Genomic DNA, 14,953 nt, shown 5'->3' with positions numbered 1-14,953 from the left:
ACAGAGGCATGTATTATATTAACGCTAAAGACTGCAACTACCCAACTATCATACAATAAACCGATGTGAAAGAACTAAATATAAACTACATCAATATAATCAATGTACTCAATATACTCTCCAATAAGCTGAGCTATTAACATACAGTAACTAGGTATATCCGACCAGGAACACATAGCCAGTGAACTCAAGCACATACACCAAGCTCTTAAGGCAAATGGTTACCCCGACTACACAATCCGCAAAGCTACCACTCCAACCATGAAGAAGGACCCTCTTGAGGGGCCTTTCAAAACCATCACTTTACCCTACATTGCGGGGATCACAAAAAAGATCTCCAAAATCTTGAATAAACACAAGATCCAGGTCCGATTCAACACATTACATAAAATCCGTGATCTGGTTCCGTCTGTAAAAGATGTGATTCCGGACATACAGTACCCTGGCGTCTACAAACTAAGTTGCCTCTGTGGTAGTAGTTACATTGGAGAAACCAAACGACATGTCTCGGACCGCATTCGTGAACACAAAGCAGACCTGAAACACGGTAGGACCAACACCTCGGCCGTGGCAGATCACTGCTATAATTCAGTAGGTTCACATGACATTGACTTCTCCAAGACAGAGGTTCTTTGCAAGCCATCTGGCTACCATGAGAGATTCGTTCATGAGGCTATCCACATATACAAAGAGAGACAATTTAAATCGAGAAGATGGATTCTGGCTTAGCAATCATTGGAAGGATTTGATAAAGCATTTCGGGTCTTAATTGATTGATCACGCTTAAGGTGGCTTTCAGACAGCATTCATTATTTTTCGTCTCCCCCTCCTCTTTTCCGAACAAAGATGGACTCATATTCTTAGTTTTTTCGGTAAAGTCACGTTGAAGAGAAACAACAAAATAACAAAATATATATAAAACAATTAAAAATATATATTTTGTTATTTCTCTTCAACGTGACTTTACCGAAAAAAACTAAGAATATGAATTACTGCAGTCACGAAAGCTTTAAATCAAAAGATGGACTCGTCCATGTGAATAACTGCCAAATCGCTCTCCGTGGTGCTAACGTTAAAAAAACGCCACTTTTTTCCAAATTTTCTTGTTGTGGTTTTCACACCTGATGATGATTGCTTGTGTTGCAGTCGAAACGTTGTGATAATTTTATTGTTTTATATTTTTATTATTTTATTGTTTCCCTTCTACGTGACTTTACCGAAAGAACCAACAATATGAATCCCTGCAGTCACGAAAGCTTTAAATCAAAATTTGATAGTTGGGTAGTTGCAGTTATTTAGCGTCAATATATTAAATACCTCTGTTAATATGTAAACTCTAACTTTAACATAGCTACTTCCGTGACCAGTTACATGCTAAATCCTCACACTAACATCATGCTAATCTCCCAGTTACATGCTAATTTCTGACTTTAACATCATGCTAATCTCTCACATTAACACAGCTACTTGAATGCTAAATTCTTCTTTTGATATGTAAACTCCTTTGTCAAGGCGCTCTGCTCCTCCCACCCAGCTTAAAATACGCTGCAAAGCTTAGCAGTGTTCATTGGAGCGCTGTCTTTCCAACAGTTTTGTTTCTTCACCTGAGGAAGGCTACTTGTGTTGTGGCCGAAACGTCGTGAGAATTTTATTATATTTAATTTTTATTATTTTATTATTTCCCTTCTACGTGACTTTACCGAAATAACCAAGAAGATAAACTTGAAACAGATATATTTTTTATATTACCAGGTAAGGTCTACTGAGCTATATTGCTCTTTTTTTGTCAGAAGCGACCTGCCCACAAATGATAACGAAAGTGGCTCATCGTGTGAACATTTATAGCTGCCAAATACTCTCAACGCATGTTGCTAAATGTGGAGGGGAAAACCGGAGGACCCGGAGAAACATCCACGCGACCACGGGGCGAGAGAGACACGCAAACTCCAAATATACCAACAAGCGTCAGGGTTGGGATTTAACCCACGACCTCCTGTATACCAGGCGAGATAGTTAACATCTCCTAGCCACTGTGGCGCCCACGGTGGCCTCTCCCCTACACCTTAGCCCAATGAACCCCTCCCCTCGACCTCACCAGCGTGGCTTACACCCCCCGCCTCACCACCCGGCCAAACTGGTGTTTACTATGTTCCTATATGTCTCGGTGCGTTACAGACATACACATAAATAAAAGTATCATTATACAGAGATTATCACTATCATTACCATCAACATAATAATAAACAACAGCGTCATCAACAACAACATAATCGACGTCATCAATACCGTCATCAGCACCATCAGCATCATCAATATCAGGAAATCACCTGCACCAGCCATCACCGTTATCATCATCACCAATATCCCAGTAACGTTGGGTCAACGTTCGGCCAACGTTGCATTTTTACTGGAATTATAAATAGCTCTTGACAATGCCATCATCACCATCACGAATAAAATCATCACTACCACCATCAACATAATCACCATCATCAACGTTAACAATACCATCAACATAATCGCCAGAAACAACACCACTACCATCACCAGCACCGTCCTAATCACACAGCCATCACTATCGCAAACGTCATAATCATCATCACCACCATCATCAACGTCTCAAGTTTATTTGTTTGTGTAACTAGGTGATAATTCAAGAGACCAGGATATAGTCGCGTTTGCGAGAGTGAGTGGGATAAATGAGTGAGTGGCTTGATGATATTTACGGATTTTCTTGTTCACGACAACACAAAGACCTCGCCACGGACTCAAGTTCCGATTCCCTTATGGGTTCGCGCTGTCACCATCCTAGAACCTCGCCCAGATCCGGAAGAACGCTGGCGAACAGATTAAAACACATCCTCATTCGAGACATAACACACCTCCTGGATTTGGAATTCCTCCTCCTCGTAGACACGGGTGGAACTATCATCAGAACATAAACAGCAGGCCGATGCGCACATCGCCTTCGTGAATGGAAAATGCAAGCCAAGTCGCAGGGGTCCGATTGTGACCATGCAACCCTAACTCTGGACAACATAGTAAACCACGCTCCTTCGACGGAGAAAATATCATGCATTCATTCATCACGCATCGTCAACGAAGGACCGCTGCGCCAAACGGGTAACCTCTTGCGACGGCATTCGCATGAACCGCTCTCGCCACCGTACACCGGTGGTGTCTCGAATGATTTATTCGATCCAATTATCACGGGGGGTGGAGGCGACCGGGGGGAGGGGGGGGTTGCGCCAATCCCCTTGAGGGGGGTCGCAGTCCTCACTTGGAACGTCGACCGCCAACTGAAGTGCAGCAATTGTCTGCAGGAGTTTGCGCACCAAGACGGGCGACTTGTCCAAAAAGTGTAGCAAAGCTACATGAACTCTCTCTCTCCTGAAGCCCTCTCGTGGCGAGCAGACCTCGACATTGGCATTTAGCTCCTAAACATATTGCCTTGCGCGGGAAATACAAATTTCAAGCGACCTGGGTCACCGAGACTATAAAAGAAAACACCGTAAAACCTAATTCCAGTACAATAATGAAGCGAATAGAAATGAGAGAAAACGATCATCACCGACAGTGTCATCAGCACTATCATCATCACTATTACACCATCATCTTAACTTTCATCATCACCACCATCACCGCCAGTTCCCGTGACACGTGTGGTGGTAAACAAATGACGAATGAAGGAATCGGAGTTTGAGGGTTTTTTTTAATAATCAAATTCATGATTTATTCCATCATTGATTCATCATTCCGTCTTCTGCAAAGACGAGGACAGGTCTCGCACATTCACGATGCGACATTAATTACAACACACGTAGCAAGAACGAGAACAACGCAGCAATGAACACGATACCACGTGTGCGAGAAATACTGTAAGGTTAACATACATACACACACACTAACACGCACAAAGATCCCCCATGATAGCCTACACATGCTGTTGGGGCAAGTGCTGTTAGCGAGCACTAATTAAAGCCGGCACGGCACACGAGGGGGTGGGTGGCCAGCACCACGCCCGGCCGCCTTTGTCTCCCCAGTGGCGATCTTTACACACTGCAACAGGTGATCATTTGAGGCTGAGTAGACCTAAGGGATACCCAAGACCAGTTCAGATAATCTTCACTGCTGTTGGCCATGAGCAGGAATCGAATTCGGGTCGCCGGGTTCGTAGCACACACACCTGCACACACCTGCACACACTCGCGCACCTGCAATAACTCACGCACCTGAATATACACCCTGCACAAAGACAAAGTTATCCCGTATAGCCTTAACAAACTGTAGGGACAAGTGCTTTTAGCAAGCACTTATGAAGGCCGAGGGGGTTGGTGGCCAGCACCACGCCAAACCGTCTTTGTCTCCCTAGTGGCGATGTTTACACACTCCACCAGGTACTCATTTGAGCCGATCTCGGGGAGGCCGGGGACCGGTTTAGATAATCGTCACTGGCGTTGACCGTGAGCGGGAATCGAACCCAGTTTGCCGGGTTCGAGACCACATGAAGTGTCGAAGGCTCGCCGACAGATCACGGGACAGACCCAGGTGTCATAGGTTGACTGACTGAGATGACTGTGCCCCCTACTGTGCCAACTTGCTGTATTTTATCTGTCCGGCGTTGCGCTCGTTGTAAGGGTCGCTCCTCTGCCCTCCGTTGTTGTTGGAGGGGGACTGCCTCCATCCAACTACCAAGTAGCATCCTTCACGAGCATCCTCCCTAGAGGCCGATCTTGACACCGCTGATACCGGCCTTCGGAAAGGACACTCGGTTCCCTCATCCCCCCGTACCACATCAGTATATTTCTTCTCTAGCCCGTGTCGTGCCTGTTCAGCCCCCTCTATCTGGCCAAACAGAAGCTGCTTGGGTATGCGGTGGCTGGGCACGCGGGCTACATACCCCGGCCAACGCAGCCTTGCCCTTCTGAGAAACTCACTGATGGGAATGTGTCCAGATCTTTTAAAGATTTGTAAGCTCCTCACATAATGCAGCCTGGTTAAAGCCATGATGGATCCCAGGCAGGTCAGCCTCAAAGTTTCAAACCGGCGCAGATGTTTCTATTAGACGAGTTCCACGTTCCGCAAGCAAGGAGAAGGGAGGGCATGGTTGTGGTCGAGAAGACCCAGAGCTTCGTGTGGAGCGACAGACCACGTCGCTTCCAAACAGCATTCGGAATGGGACCTCTGCTGCCAAACCGGAGTTGATCATTACCCAGGTCGGAAAACGTCTCCAGTCTTTTCACAACTGCCCCATCACCCTTTGGGTGTTGAGGGGGCTGAGTACTCTATTGGATGATACAAAATATCCAGGAAGGTGCTTGATTTTAGTGTGGCTTATGGTAGACCCCCACCTCTCACCACTCCGTTCACGTATACAAACACACTCACACATGAACACACCGGCGGGGTCTGCCCAGCAGCCCTCGCCCTCCCACCCCTCTCCCCCTCCACCCCTCCGCACGCGCCGTTAAAGTTCGACTCCAAACCCAGGTGAAGAGAGGCGGGGAGAGAAAACTCAACTCGGCCACGCCACTCGTAGCAACCTCCCCCCGCCCGCGTTACCCCGCGCTGCCCGTGGTGGCGGTGGGAGCGCGAGGATTTTCCACAGATTTTAGTCGTAAAGCGACGCATTTGGTGGGGATTTTTTTTGTTGAACGGAAACATTTTTTTTCTTCCCCCGGCCGATTTTCGGGCGCAAAAACGGCGACATGTGATCGGGGGTTTTGTTTTCTCCAACGGGTGCGCGGATTCTTCCGCGAGATTTTGACGTTAACACAGAAATCTAGTCGATTTATTTCGTTCTCCTCCGGTGGATAAACAATTTTCCCACCATCCCCCCTCCCTCCCTCCCCATGGCTTTAGATATTCGGCACGATTCGTGATTGACAAATTGATTTGATTGTGAAGTGAGCGACTGACTTCCACGTGGCCGCTGTAGACGGGGTGGGGGAGGGGGGAGGTGCTGCAGTGGGGAGGGGTGAGGAGGGGGTGGCAGCTCGGGTTTGAGTTGTGGGGGGAGTTCCTCATTGTATCAACAACTACTACGGAACCTGGTCATCTCCGATTCGCAACAACAACATCAACAACAACAACGGGAGTGACGACGTCATCAATGCTGCCGAGCAACTCCCCTGTTAAAAACACACCCACAATCAACTTTAAATTCAGAGATATTCCTGTACAAAAATATTCGTATAAACATTGTCGAATACAAAAGAGTCGAGATTGTATATATTTACATTGTAAAAAAAAACAAGTTTTAGTACTGCATATAAAATATTCACTTGCATATAACAATAACATTGCTGTTCCTGCTGTTGTTGATGATGATGATAATGATGATTTAAGTCTCATTGTATTTTTCGTGGTACCAGCTAGCTGGGCCCTGCAGCTGCCCTGATACCTCCGCCTCAATCGATTAATACCCCACGTGGTATACAGGAGGTCGTGGGTTCGATCCCGACCCTAACGCCTGTATATTTGGAGTTTGCATGTTCTCCCTGTGGTCATGTGGATTTTTCTCCAGGGCCTCCGGATTTTGGCTGCTATCATTTGTTGACAAGTCGCTTCTGAAAAAGGAGATATATAACTCAGTGGGCCTTACCTGGTCAAATTTAAAAAAAATGTTTTTTTTATATATATAGTTTAATATACATACAAATTATACGATTCCACTTGGTTAACCCAAGAAAGCCTCTCCGACTCTCACGGAGGGTCCTGCCAGGTATTCGTTGTATGTAACGATGATTAGCGATATAGATTCAAATTCAGTAACTCTGCCGTGTCATTGTTTCAAATTTGAACTGTGACACCGCCACACAATGCCCTACTCTTGCGGATAACGTCACGGGATCTTTGGTGTTCACTGTGAAGCAGACGGAGTGTGGTATTGTCATTGTTAATACATCCTTAGTATTAGTCAGGGCGGCCTGCCGGATTCAAACCGCAAACCTCTGCAACAAGCGGCTGGGCCATGTGTCTGTGTGTGTGTGCTGACAGAACTTGCCACGAGACAAATATGGCAAATTTGGACCATGACTGCTCTGGAGCTGCCCTTAGCTGCCCCCCAACTACACCCCCAACTGTCCTAGCACTGCGCGGCAGTTGTGAGGTTATTGGTCAATTCACAGGGAAGTAATACAATTTACCACTGTCCCCCACCCCCACATTCCCACCCCAGCGATGCAATTGATTGACACGTATTCAAATTCGATTTCGGTTCGCGATTCGATTCCAAAATCCATCATTATGATTACGATTCTTTTCGTTGATTGAGAATTTCGTTCTTAGCTGTATTTGCGCAAGTCGCATGAGCGTAAGGCGAAGACTCCGAGAATGATGAGACGAGAGAGCGAGTCCCACTTAGCACCGAGCAACGTCGTCGGCCAAATCATCATCATCAGCATCATCACAAGCAGCACCATCAGCATCACCACCACCACCATCATCATTCTCCGACCCACATTTAGACAGTGGTTCGTGCGCAGAGAGAAACCACAGTCCGGGCCACTTTGGGGGTTAGGGGGTGGGGAAATCGAGCACCCCATTGTCACCTCCCACTCCTCACCCCCCCCCCCCCCCTTCCTTATTGAGGTGGCAAAGACCAATGAGGTGGTGGTGTGGGGGGTAGAATGTGCGTGTCTGGGGTGGGACGGGGCAGTGGGGTGCTATAGGGAGACAGCGAGGGGGAGTGCAATTCACCCAAAATCAAGCGCCGTTGGGGGGGGGGGTGTCTCCTCCCCCCCCCACCCTGTCCCTCCAAACAGATGGGGTGGTGAGGAAGGGTGCTGATGTCGTGCCCCCCTCAATTCCGTGCCCTCCGTGGAGGCCCCCCCCCACTCCCCATTCCCCTCCCCCACGCCCTGTCCAGGTGTGGCCAGGTGCGGCTCAGTCACACTTTTTGGGAGCCGTGAGCCAGCAGCAGGGAGCCCGGGCCCCCGTCTACTCCTGGCATGGGGAGGCCGAGCAGGGGGGCAGCGCCCGGGGGAGGGAACTGGGGGTGGGGGCGAGGGGGGGAGGAATTCGGGGGAGGGGGGGCAGGAGGAGGGAGGGGGAGGAGAGAGACGCATAGCGTGACGTTACCACAGGACTGCGAGTAAACGATACTCAGCGCGTAACTGTGATGATAGATTCACTGGGCCTACCAGTTGAAATGGTGAACGATGTGAGTGCAGGTTTTCAAGTAGGGTTTTGCTTAACCCGATAAGCACTCAGGAGATCAGGATGGAGTCTTGTTTGGGATGGAGTCTCATTCACCACAAGTGTCAAAAACAAATAAAAAAATACAATAAAGTATAGACGATGGTGGTGCAGATGACGATGGTGGTGGAGATGGCGATGGTGGTGGAGATGACCATGGTGGTGGAGATGACGATGGTGGTGGAGATGACGATGGTGGTGGAGATGGCGATGGTGGTGGAGATGGCGATGGTGGTGGAGATGACGATGGTGGTGGAGATGGCGATGGTGGTGGAGATGGTGATGGTGGTGCAGATGACGATGGCAGTGGAGATGACATGGTGGTGGAGATGACCATGGTGGTGGAGATGACGATGGTGGTGGAAATGACCATGGTGGTGGAGATGACCTGGTGGTGGAGATGGCGATGGTGGTGGAGATGACCATGGTGGTGGAGATGACGATGGTGGTGGAGATGACGATGGTGGTGGAGATGACGATGGTGGTGGAGATGGCGATGGTGGTGGAGATGACCATGACGGTGGAGATGACCATGACGGTGGAGATGGGGATGGTGGTGGAGAAGACCTGGTGGTGGAGATGGCGATGTTGGCGGAGATGGTGACGTGACCCACCTGGAAGGCGAGGTGGGAGCCCGTGAGCCGCCCCCCGGGACTGCGTGGGGGCAGGGGGCTCAGCGTGCTCCAGAAGTGCAGCGAGGGCAGCAGCGGACTCGGCGTGAGCAGCACCGGGGTCTGAGGGACACGCATCCACAAAACCATCATCCTTCCGCCGCCGCTAAAACCACTACCACTTTGTTGGATCTGAACAGAGGTCGCTGTCATACGTACGTACGGACGGACACTAAACGCCCCACCTCCCACCCCCCTCCCCCGTCATGAAAATGTGGAATTTCCACAGGCAGGGTCAAGGTTCATCAGCCAATTTTATCTGAGGGTCACCAATAGAGATTAAAGCCTCCCCCTCTCCACCAGGGTTATTTGACTTGACCATACTTCACGCTGGTCAGTGCGGGTTAGGGAAGGTGGGGATCACAGCAGTGCAGTACAACAGGCACTTTTGCTGCACTGCCCTCTGATGCTCACTTGCATGCACGTTTGGGTCGTTGTTTGACGTTGGGCTAACGTTGAGCAACGTTGGTTAAATGTGGGCCAACGTTGGTTGAACGTTGGTTGGACGTTGGATCATCGTTGGTTGGACGTTGTTTGACGTTGGACGAACGTTGGTCCAATGTCAACTGACGTTGGCCCAACGTTTGTATGTTTACTGGGCATCTCATAGCTTTTGGAATTTCACAGATCTCTCTGTGATCCACAACCCTTGCCTCTGAGATGTGTGCTAGCACGCGCGGGCCCCGCGCCAGCGAGGGATTTATGCAGGATCAGGAGATGGGGGGGGGGGGTCGAGAAAGATTAAGCGGGGATCAGCAGGGACCATGAGGGGTCAAGTGGGGCCAGAAAGGGGGTAAAGAGAGGGCCAAGGAAGCCACCGGCATTGGGATCGTCAAATGAGGCGCCGTAGGGTCAGGTGAGATCAGAAGTCAGAGGGGGTCAGGAGAAGTCAGGTGGGGTCAGGAGCAGACAAAGAACAGCAGGAGTCAGAAGAGTCAGCAGGGTTCAAGAGGGGTCAGCAGTGACTAGGAGGGGTATGACGATACGACGTGGGGTCATGTGGGGTCGAGATGCATCAGTGCATTTTATGTAACGAGCAGAGATCAGGAGAGGTCACGCGGGTCGGGTGAGGTCAGGCGAGGTTAGGAGGGTGTCTTGGAGCCCAGGGCCCCTCCACTCACGTTGGGGCCGTAGAAGCCCTGCGCAAGGGCCCCGCACAGCAGGGGCTGCAGCGAGGGGCTGTGTGGGCCCGCGTCCCCGCCCTGCGCATGCAGCAGCAGCTGAGCGTGCGGCCCAAGCTCGAGGCCTCGCGGTCGGGCCTTCGCGCGGCCCCCGGACGCCGCTGGCGACACGATGACCCCCGCGGAGGCGGCGCCACCGCTGCCACCCCCACGCGGCGGCACGGGGCCCCTCTGCACCTTCAGGTTTAGCGGTTGCTCGTCATCATCGGGAGCTTCCGGCCGTCGCTGCTGCTGCCGCTGCTGCTGGTGCCGCTGCTGCTGGTGATGCTGGTGGTGGTGGTGCTGTTGCTGCTGGGAGATCACCGTCCTGCAAGGGCCGTCGAACCCCTCGCTCTTGACCGCGCGCAGGGTCCCCCCGGATCTCTTGAGAGCGTAGAGCGCCAGCGCTGGGTGGAGGCCTCCGGCCAGGGCCCGACCCAGCGGGGCCACGCGGTACGCCATTGCCGACGACAGCAAAGACATCTCCTCCTCCTCATCATCGTCGTCCTCCTCATCGCGGTCCACGTCTTCATCGTCGTCCTCGTCCTCTGCACCCATCTCCTCCTCTTCATCGTCGTCGTCATCGTCTTCGTCAAGCAGCTGCCGTTGCTGGGCGGGCGTAGGGCTGCGCGGCTCGGCCTTGATGAATGGTGGGGGCGGCAGCGTGCGGTAGTCGCCGGAGGCTGGCTCGGGGCCCTGGCTCCCGTAAGGCCTTGGTGAGAGGTCACCGCCGCCGCCGCTGACCCCGCCATTGACCCCGCCGGCACGTCCCTGCAGGCCGTCGGCCTTCATGATGTCGGGGAATGACACGAACTTGTAGACGAACTTCTGTCCATTCACCTTTTTGATGATGTTCTGCGGAGCGTGGGGGAGGGGAGAAGGGTAGCACACGCGGGGAGTTAGGGAGCAACTCACGACCAAATGGCCAAATGGCTCTGAATCTGGGGAAGCTAAGCGGAGGTTGAGACTGGCCGGGACGATGCCGTGTGGCCCGAGGTAGTGCGTTCGCTGTTTGTTGCCGACGTTCGTGGTTCCAGCCAGACGGCTGCCCCAGTTATCATTACTCCATGGCCCCAGCACACGATGGTCTACTCTTGTAAACGACGACACAGGGATCTTTAACGTTCGCTGTGAGTGACGCAGACGGCACGCCACGTGTTTACAGTTGTCACCGTGTCCCCCTGTCACTGTGTCCCCGTCACCGTGTCCCTGTGTCCCCCTGTCCCCGTAATCCCCCACCTTGTCGTAGTAGTATCTGAGCGCCCTGCTGAGCTTGTCGTAGTTCATGTTGGTCTTGTTCTTTCGCAGCCCCCACAGGCGCGCCACCTCCTCCGCCTGCAGCAGCTTGAACTCCCCATCCGCCGAGGTCCAGCGGATGAGCTGCTCGTGCCTCGGGTCCAGCAGCAGCTGCAGCAGGAACTGCCACAGCGTGATGGCGCTGTCCATGATGGGCCCCGGGCGGGGGAGGTGGGGGGGGGGAGCTTGCACGGGGGAGAGACGAGAGATCTGTACCGACCTGTCAGACGGGGCGGGGCGGGGAGGGGGGGGGCAGAGCGACTACCTAACATGACCTTACTTCGTACAGAAGCTGAAGACCAGAGATCGGTCCGCTCACGTGACTGCGGAGACGGTGACCAAACGGCGGAACGCACCATCGGCAACTTAATCAAGGAGCATAAACCATCACGCAAACTCTGGTCGGCCTCACAGCATGTGGCTTTTGGCTGACCATTGACACAAAGATGGCCACAGCATCTCGCTCTTTCAGGTGCGCTTCTGCGGCTGTTGGGACCGCACTTCCATTATTAGGAAGCCACTGGAGCTATGTACTTTAAAATCGTCTAGATTAAAAACTAATTTGTTTAGAACTGTTTTTTGTGTTTAATTTGTTGTCCTGCCGCTGCACTTCCGATTAGCACGGTTGGCTACGTACGGCGTGAAAGAAGTGCAACATACATAGTACAACTCTCGTGCGGAGCAATGCTTCGCAGGAAGCTTCGAGTAGACCGTCCAGAGCATCGCCACCCAAAGCCGCCACGTGCCTCACAATGCCGGGGACATTCAAGTCCAGGTGCTCACAGATAATCTAGGCACTGACCCCTGTGTTTGACCTGACGCCACCATCAGAGGGGGGTCCAACCAGGAGCCCTATCTCGTCGTCGTAAAATCCCGTGAGCGTAAACCTTCTCTGTCGACGTCTTGTACAGGACACGTCACTGAAAGCTTAAGCTATCTTTTCCCCCTTTTGAGGCCACAAAGTGTCGTTATTGACGGAAGCGTCGAGTCGTTTTGTGCTGTTATTTGGGCCTGTGCGCCACCGCCGACGCAGCAGCATCGCAAAATAATGTGCGTACCGAACGGTAAAGTACGGGTTTATACAAGGGTCGATCCCTTGCAATGTCAATATCTGGTCAGGGCCTGAATCTGCTGATGGGACACTGAATATCCAAACCGTTTTGAGAGTTAAATTTTGCTTGTGTTGAACCAATGCTCCCGAAATTATGCACTCCCACACATGCGGCTGATGGGATGCTTAAAACATATGCGTATATTTAATTATTCATTCATACGACGGGACTGATGGGTGAAAGTGGCGAATTTTCCTGGGTATTTATTCTGATTTAACGGTGGGTGGGGTGAAGCTTGAGGGGGCTCACCCCTCCCCTCTCCTGTCAAAGGCTCAGCCACCCCCTCAGCGACCCGTTCTATATCGAGTTGGAGGGATGGGGAGTGATGGGGGGGGGCATCGCAGCCTCTCTGGGTCAGGCTGTGCCAGAGACACGAGCGGACCGCAGTGCTCGCTACTCGTTCTGTTCAGCGTTTAGGGTTTGTTGTTTAAAGTGTATTTGACATGCACTGCACTGTGTCGTCGTGCCCCCCCCCCCCCGGAGTTTATTTATGCCCCCCCCCCACTCCCCGCCACACGCCACGCGGTCACGCTCCAGGCGTTCCGGTCACAGGGGCAGAGTCGACCTGAGTTGAAGTGACCCTCAGTGGACCGGACACGAGGCAATCGTCAGCGCCGTTGTGGGAGAATGTAAGAAGCAAAATAAATAAGCAGGCCACGTATATATTGCGTATATATCTATACCGTATATAATGTCCCTCCATGTAAACCAATTAAAGTATTTTGTACATATCACATCAGCCACACGGCGCTCTAGGGGTGTATACTCATTGTAATATGTGAAGATCGGCTCAAATCGCCCCTTGTGGAAACTTAAACAGATTAAGCAGACTGCGTCTTCTTCGCATATCTGTGCTTTCACGTTAAAAATATACTTAAAGTAGATTTTTTTACACATCCCATCAGCTGCACGCCCTTCTGGGAGTGCATAATAGCACACGAATGAAGGGACGTTAAAGACGGCTGGAGGGGTGGATTGGTTGGTGGCGAATGTCTGGGCCAGTCACGAGTGTCTGCGCTCAGATCCCAGAATCCCGTATGTCGGGGGCTCAGCAAGGGCCCGCGGCGATGGTTGGGGGTGGGGGGCGTGGGGTGGAGGGGGGCTTGAGGGTGGACGAGGAACGAGGGGGAGGGGAGAGGAGGGAGCGGTGGGGGTGGTCGCATTGTCAGAGCGGGAGCGGGGAGGGTGCGGAAACGGAGCCTGCCCCCCCCAGGGGCGACAACAAAGCACGTGGTTCCTCCAGGGCACATGTGCGGCGGTGGTGGTGAGGTGTACGTGGGGGTGGTGGTTGGTGGTCGTGGTGTGTGTGGTGGTGAGATGTGTAGTGATGTAGTGGAGGGAGTTATAGAGGTGTGTGGTTGTGTCGGTGGTGGTGCGGCGGTAGTGGTGGGGATGGGAGAGGGTTGTGGTGTGGTGGTAGTAGTGGAGATGGTGTGATGGTGGTGAGGTGTGATGTGTTATTATGGTGTGCAGTCCCGTGTCAGGGAAACCAGGAGTTTGTGTCATGTGTGTAGGTTTCGTGTTTATGGTTAGGATTGTGTTTGGAGATAGGGTTATGTTTGTGGTTAGGATTGTGGTTGGGCTTTGAGTTGTGGTTGGGGTTGTGTTTGTGGTTAGGGTTCTGGGGAGTGGTAGTGTAGCTGTTATCACGCGACGCTACGAACCTGGTGGTCCGAGTTCAATTCCCGCTCACGGTCCAATGCTACTGACAATTATTTGAACTAGTCCTGGACTTCCTCTAGGTCGACTCAGCCTCAAATGAGTACCTGGTGCAGTGCATAAACATCGCCACTAGAGAGACAAAGGCGTAACGGTGGCCACCCACCCCATCGTGTGCCATTCCGCCCTTCATAGGTGCTCGCTAAAAGCACCAACAGTCTGTTAAGACTACACAGGGGCGATCTTTGTTTATTGTGCGCACGTTCACGTGGAGCTGGCCGTCAAAGGTATTTCAAGTGCAGGATTATTTAGTTAAACCGGGTGAGAACGCGTGAGACACTACGAAGTCTCGTCCGCAACTGGGGTTTTGATCCGAATATCTGCGAGGTGACGACTCACGAGATGGGGCCAAGCCGACCACCTGCCTCGTGAGGATCGGGCCGTACGTCAGACAAGCTGGAAAGCCGCCAGACAGCAGCAGCAACACCACCACCAACAATTGCCCCAACCTCGAGGATACTCGCTTTGTGGTTTAGCCTCGGGCACTGCCCCCCCAGTGGCAGCTGTACCTGTGCATATTAGTCTGCGGGGGGGGGGGGGAGACGATGCAATTGATACTGTTAACCCAGGGGTCGGCGACCTGTGGCTCTTTAAAGGCTGCTTCGTGACGTTATTTATGGAGGACCACGTCTCGTATTCACCACAAATTGCATTGCGGCTCTTTAAATACGGAGTTTTTTTTACCGAATTAGAAAAAAATGGATCTTATTGTTAGGTATCATTTGCAGGTGTTTTTTCTTTCTTTCAAGTTTGCCAAATTTGAACCGTTGACCTCGGCGCACAATGGCCTACTCTT

General features: G+C 51.8%; 1 protein-coding gene across 1 annotated transcript; it reads right to left on the bottom strand.

Moving 5' to 3' along the window:
* Positions 1-3,694: 3,694 nt before the first annotated feature.
* Positions 3,695-11,476, bottom strand: LOC116947569 (ETS domain-containing protein Elk-3-like). Its single transcript, XM_032963459.2, has 4 exons — positions 11,270-11,476; positions 9,992-10,885; positions 8,814-8,933; positions 3,695-7,993 (listed from the first exon to the last, which is right to left on the bottom strand). The coding sequence occupies exons 1-4, from the start codon at positions 11,474-11,476 to the stop codon at positions 7,892-7,894; spliced, it is 1,323 nt and encodes a 440-aa protein (XP_032819350.1). The 3' UTR covers positions 3,695-7,891.
* Positions 11,477-14,953: the final 3,477 nt, after the last annotated feature.

This window comes from Petromyzon marinus, chromosome 30, assembly GCF_048934315.1.
Source record: "Petromyzon marinus isolate PM22_M1 ecotype Great Lakes invasive population chromosome 30, UKy_Petmar_22M1.pri1.0, whole genome shotgun sequence".
Classification (NCBI taxonomy): Eukaryota; Metazoa; Chordata; class Hyperoartia; order Petromyzontiformes; family Petromyzontidae; genus Petromyzon; species Petromyzon marinus.
The sequence above is the reverse complement of the archived record's forward strand: the minus strand, read 5'-3'. Positions and strand labels throughout refer to the sequence as shown.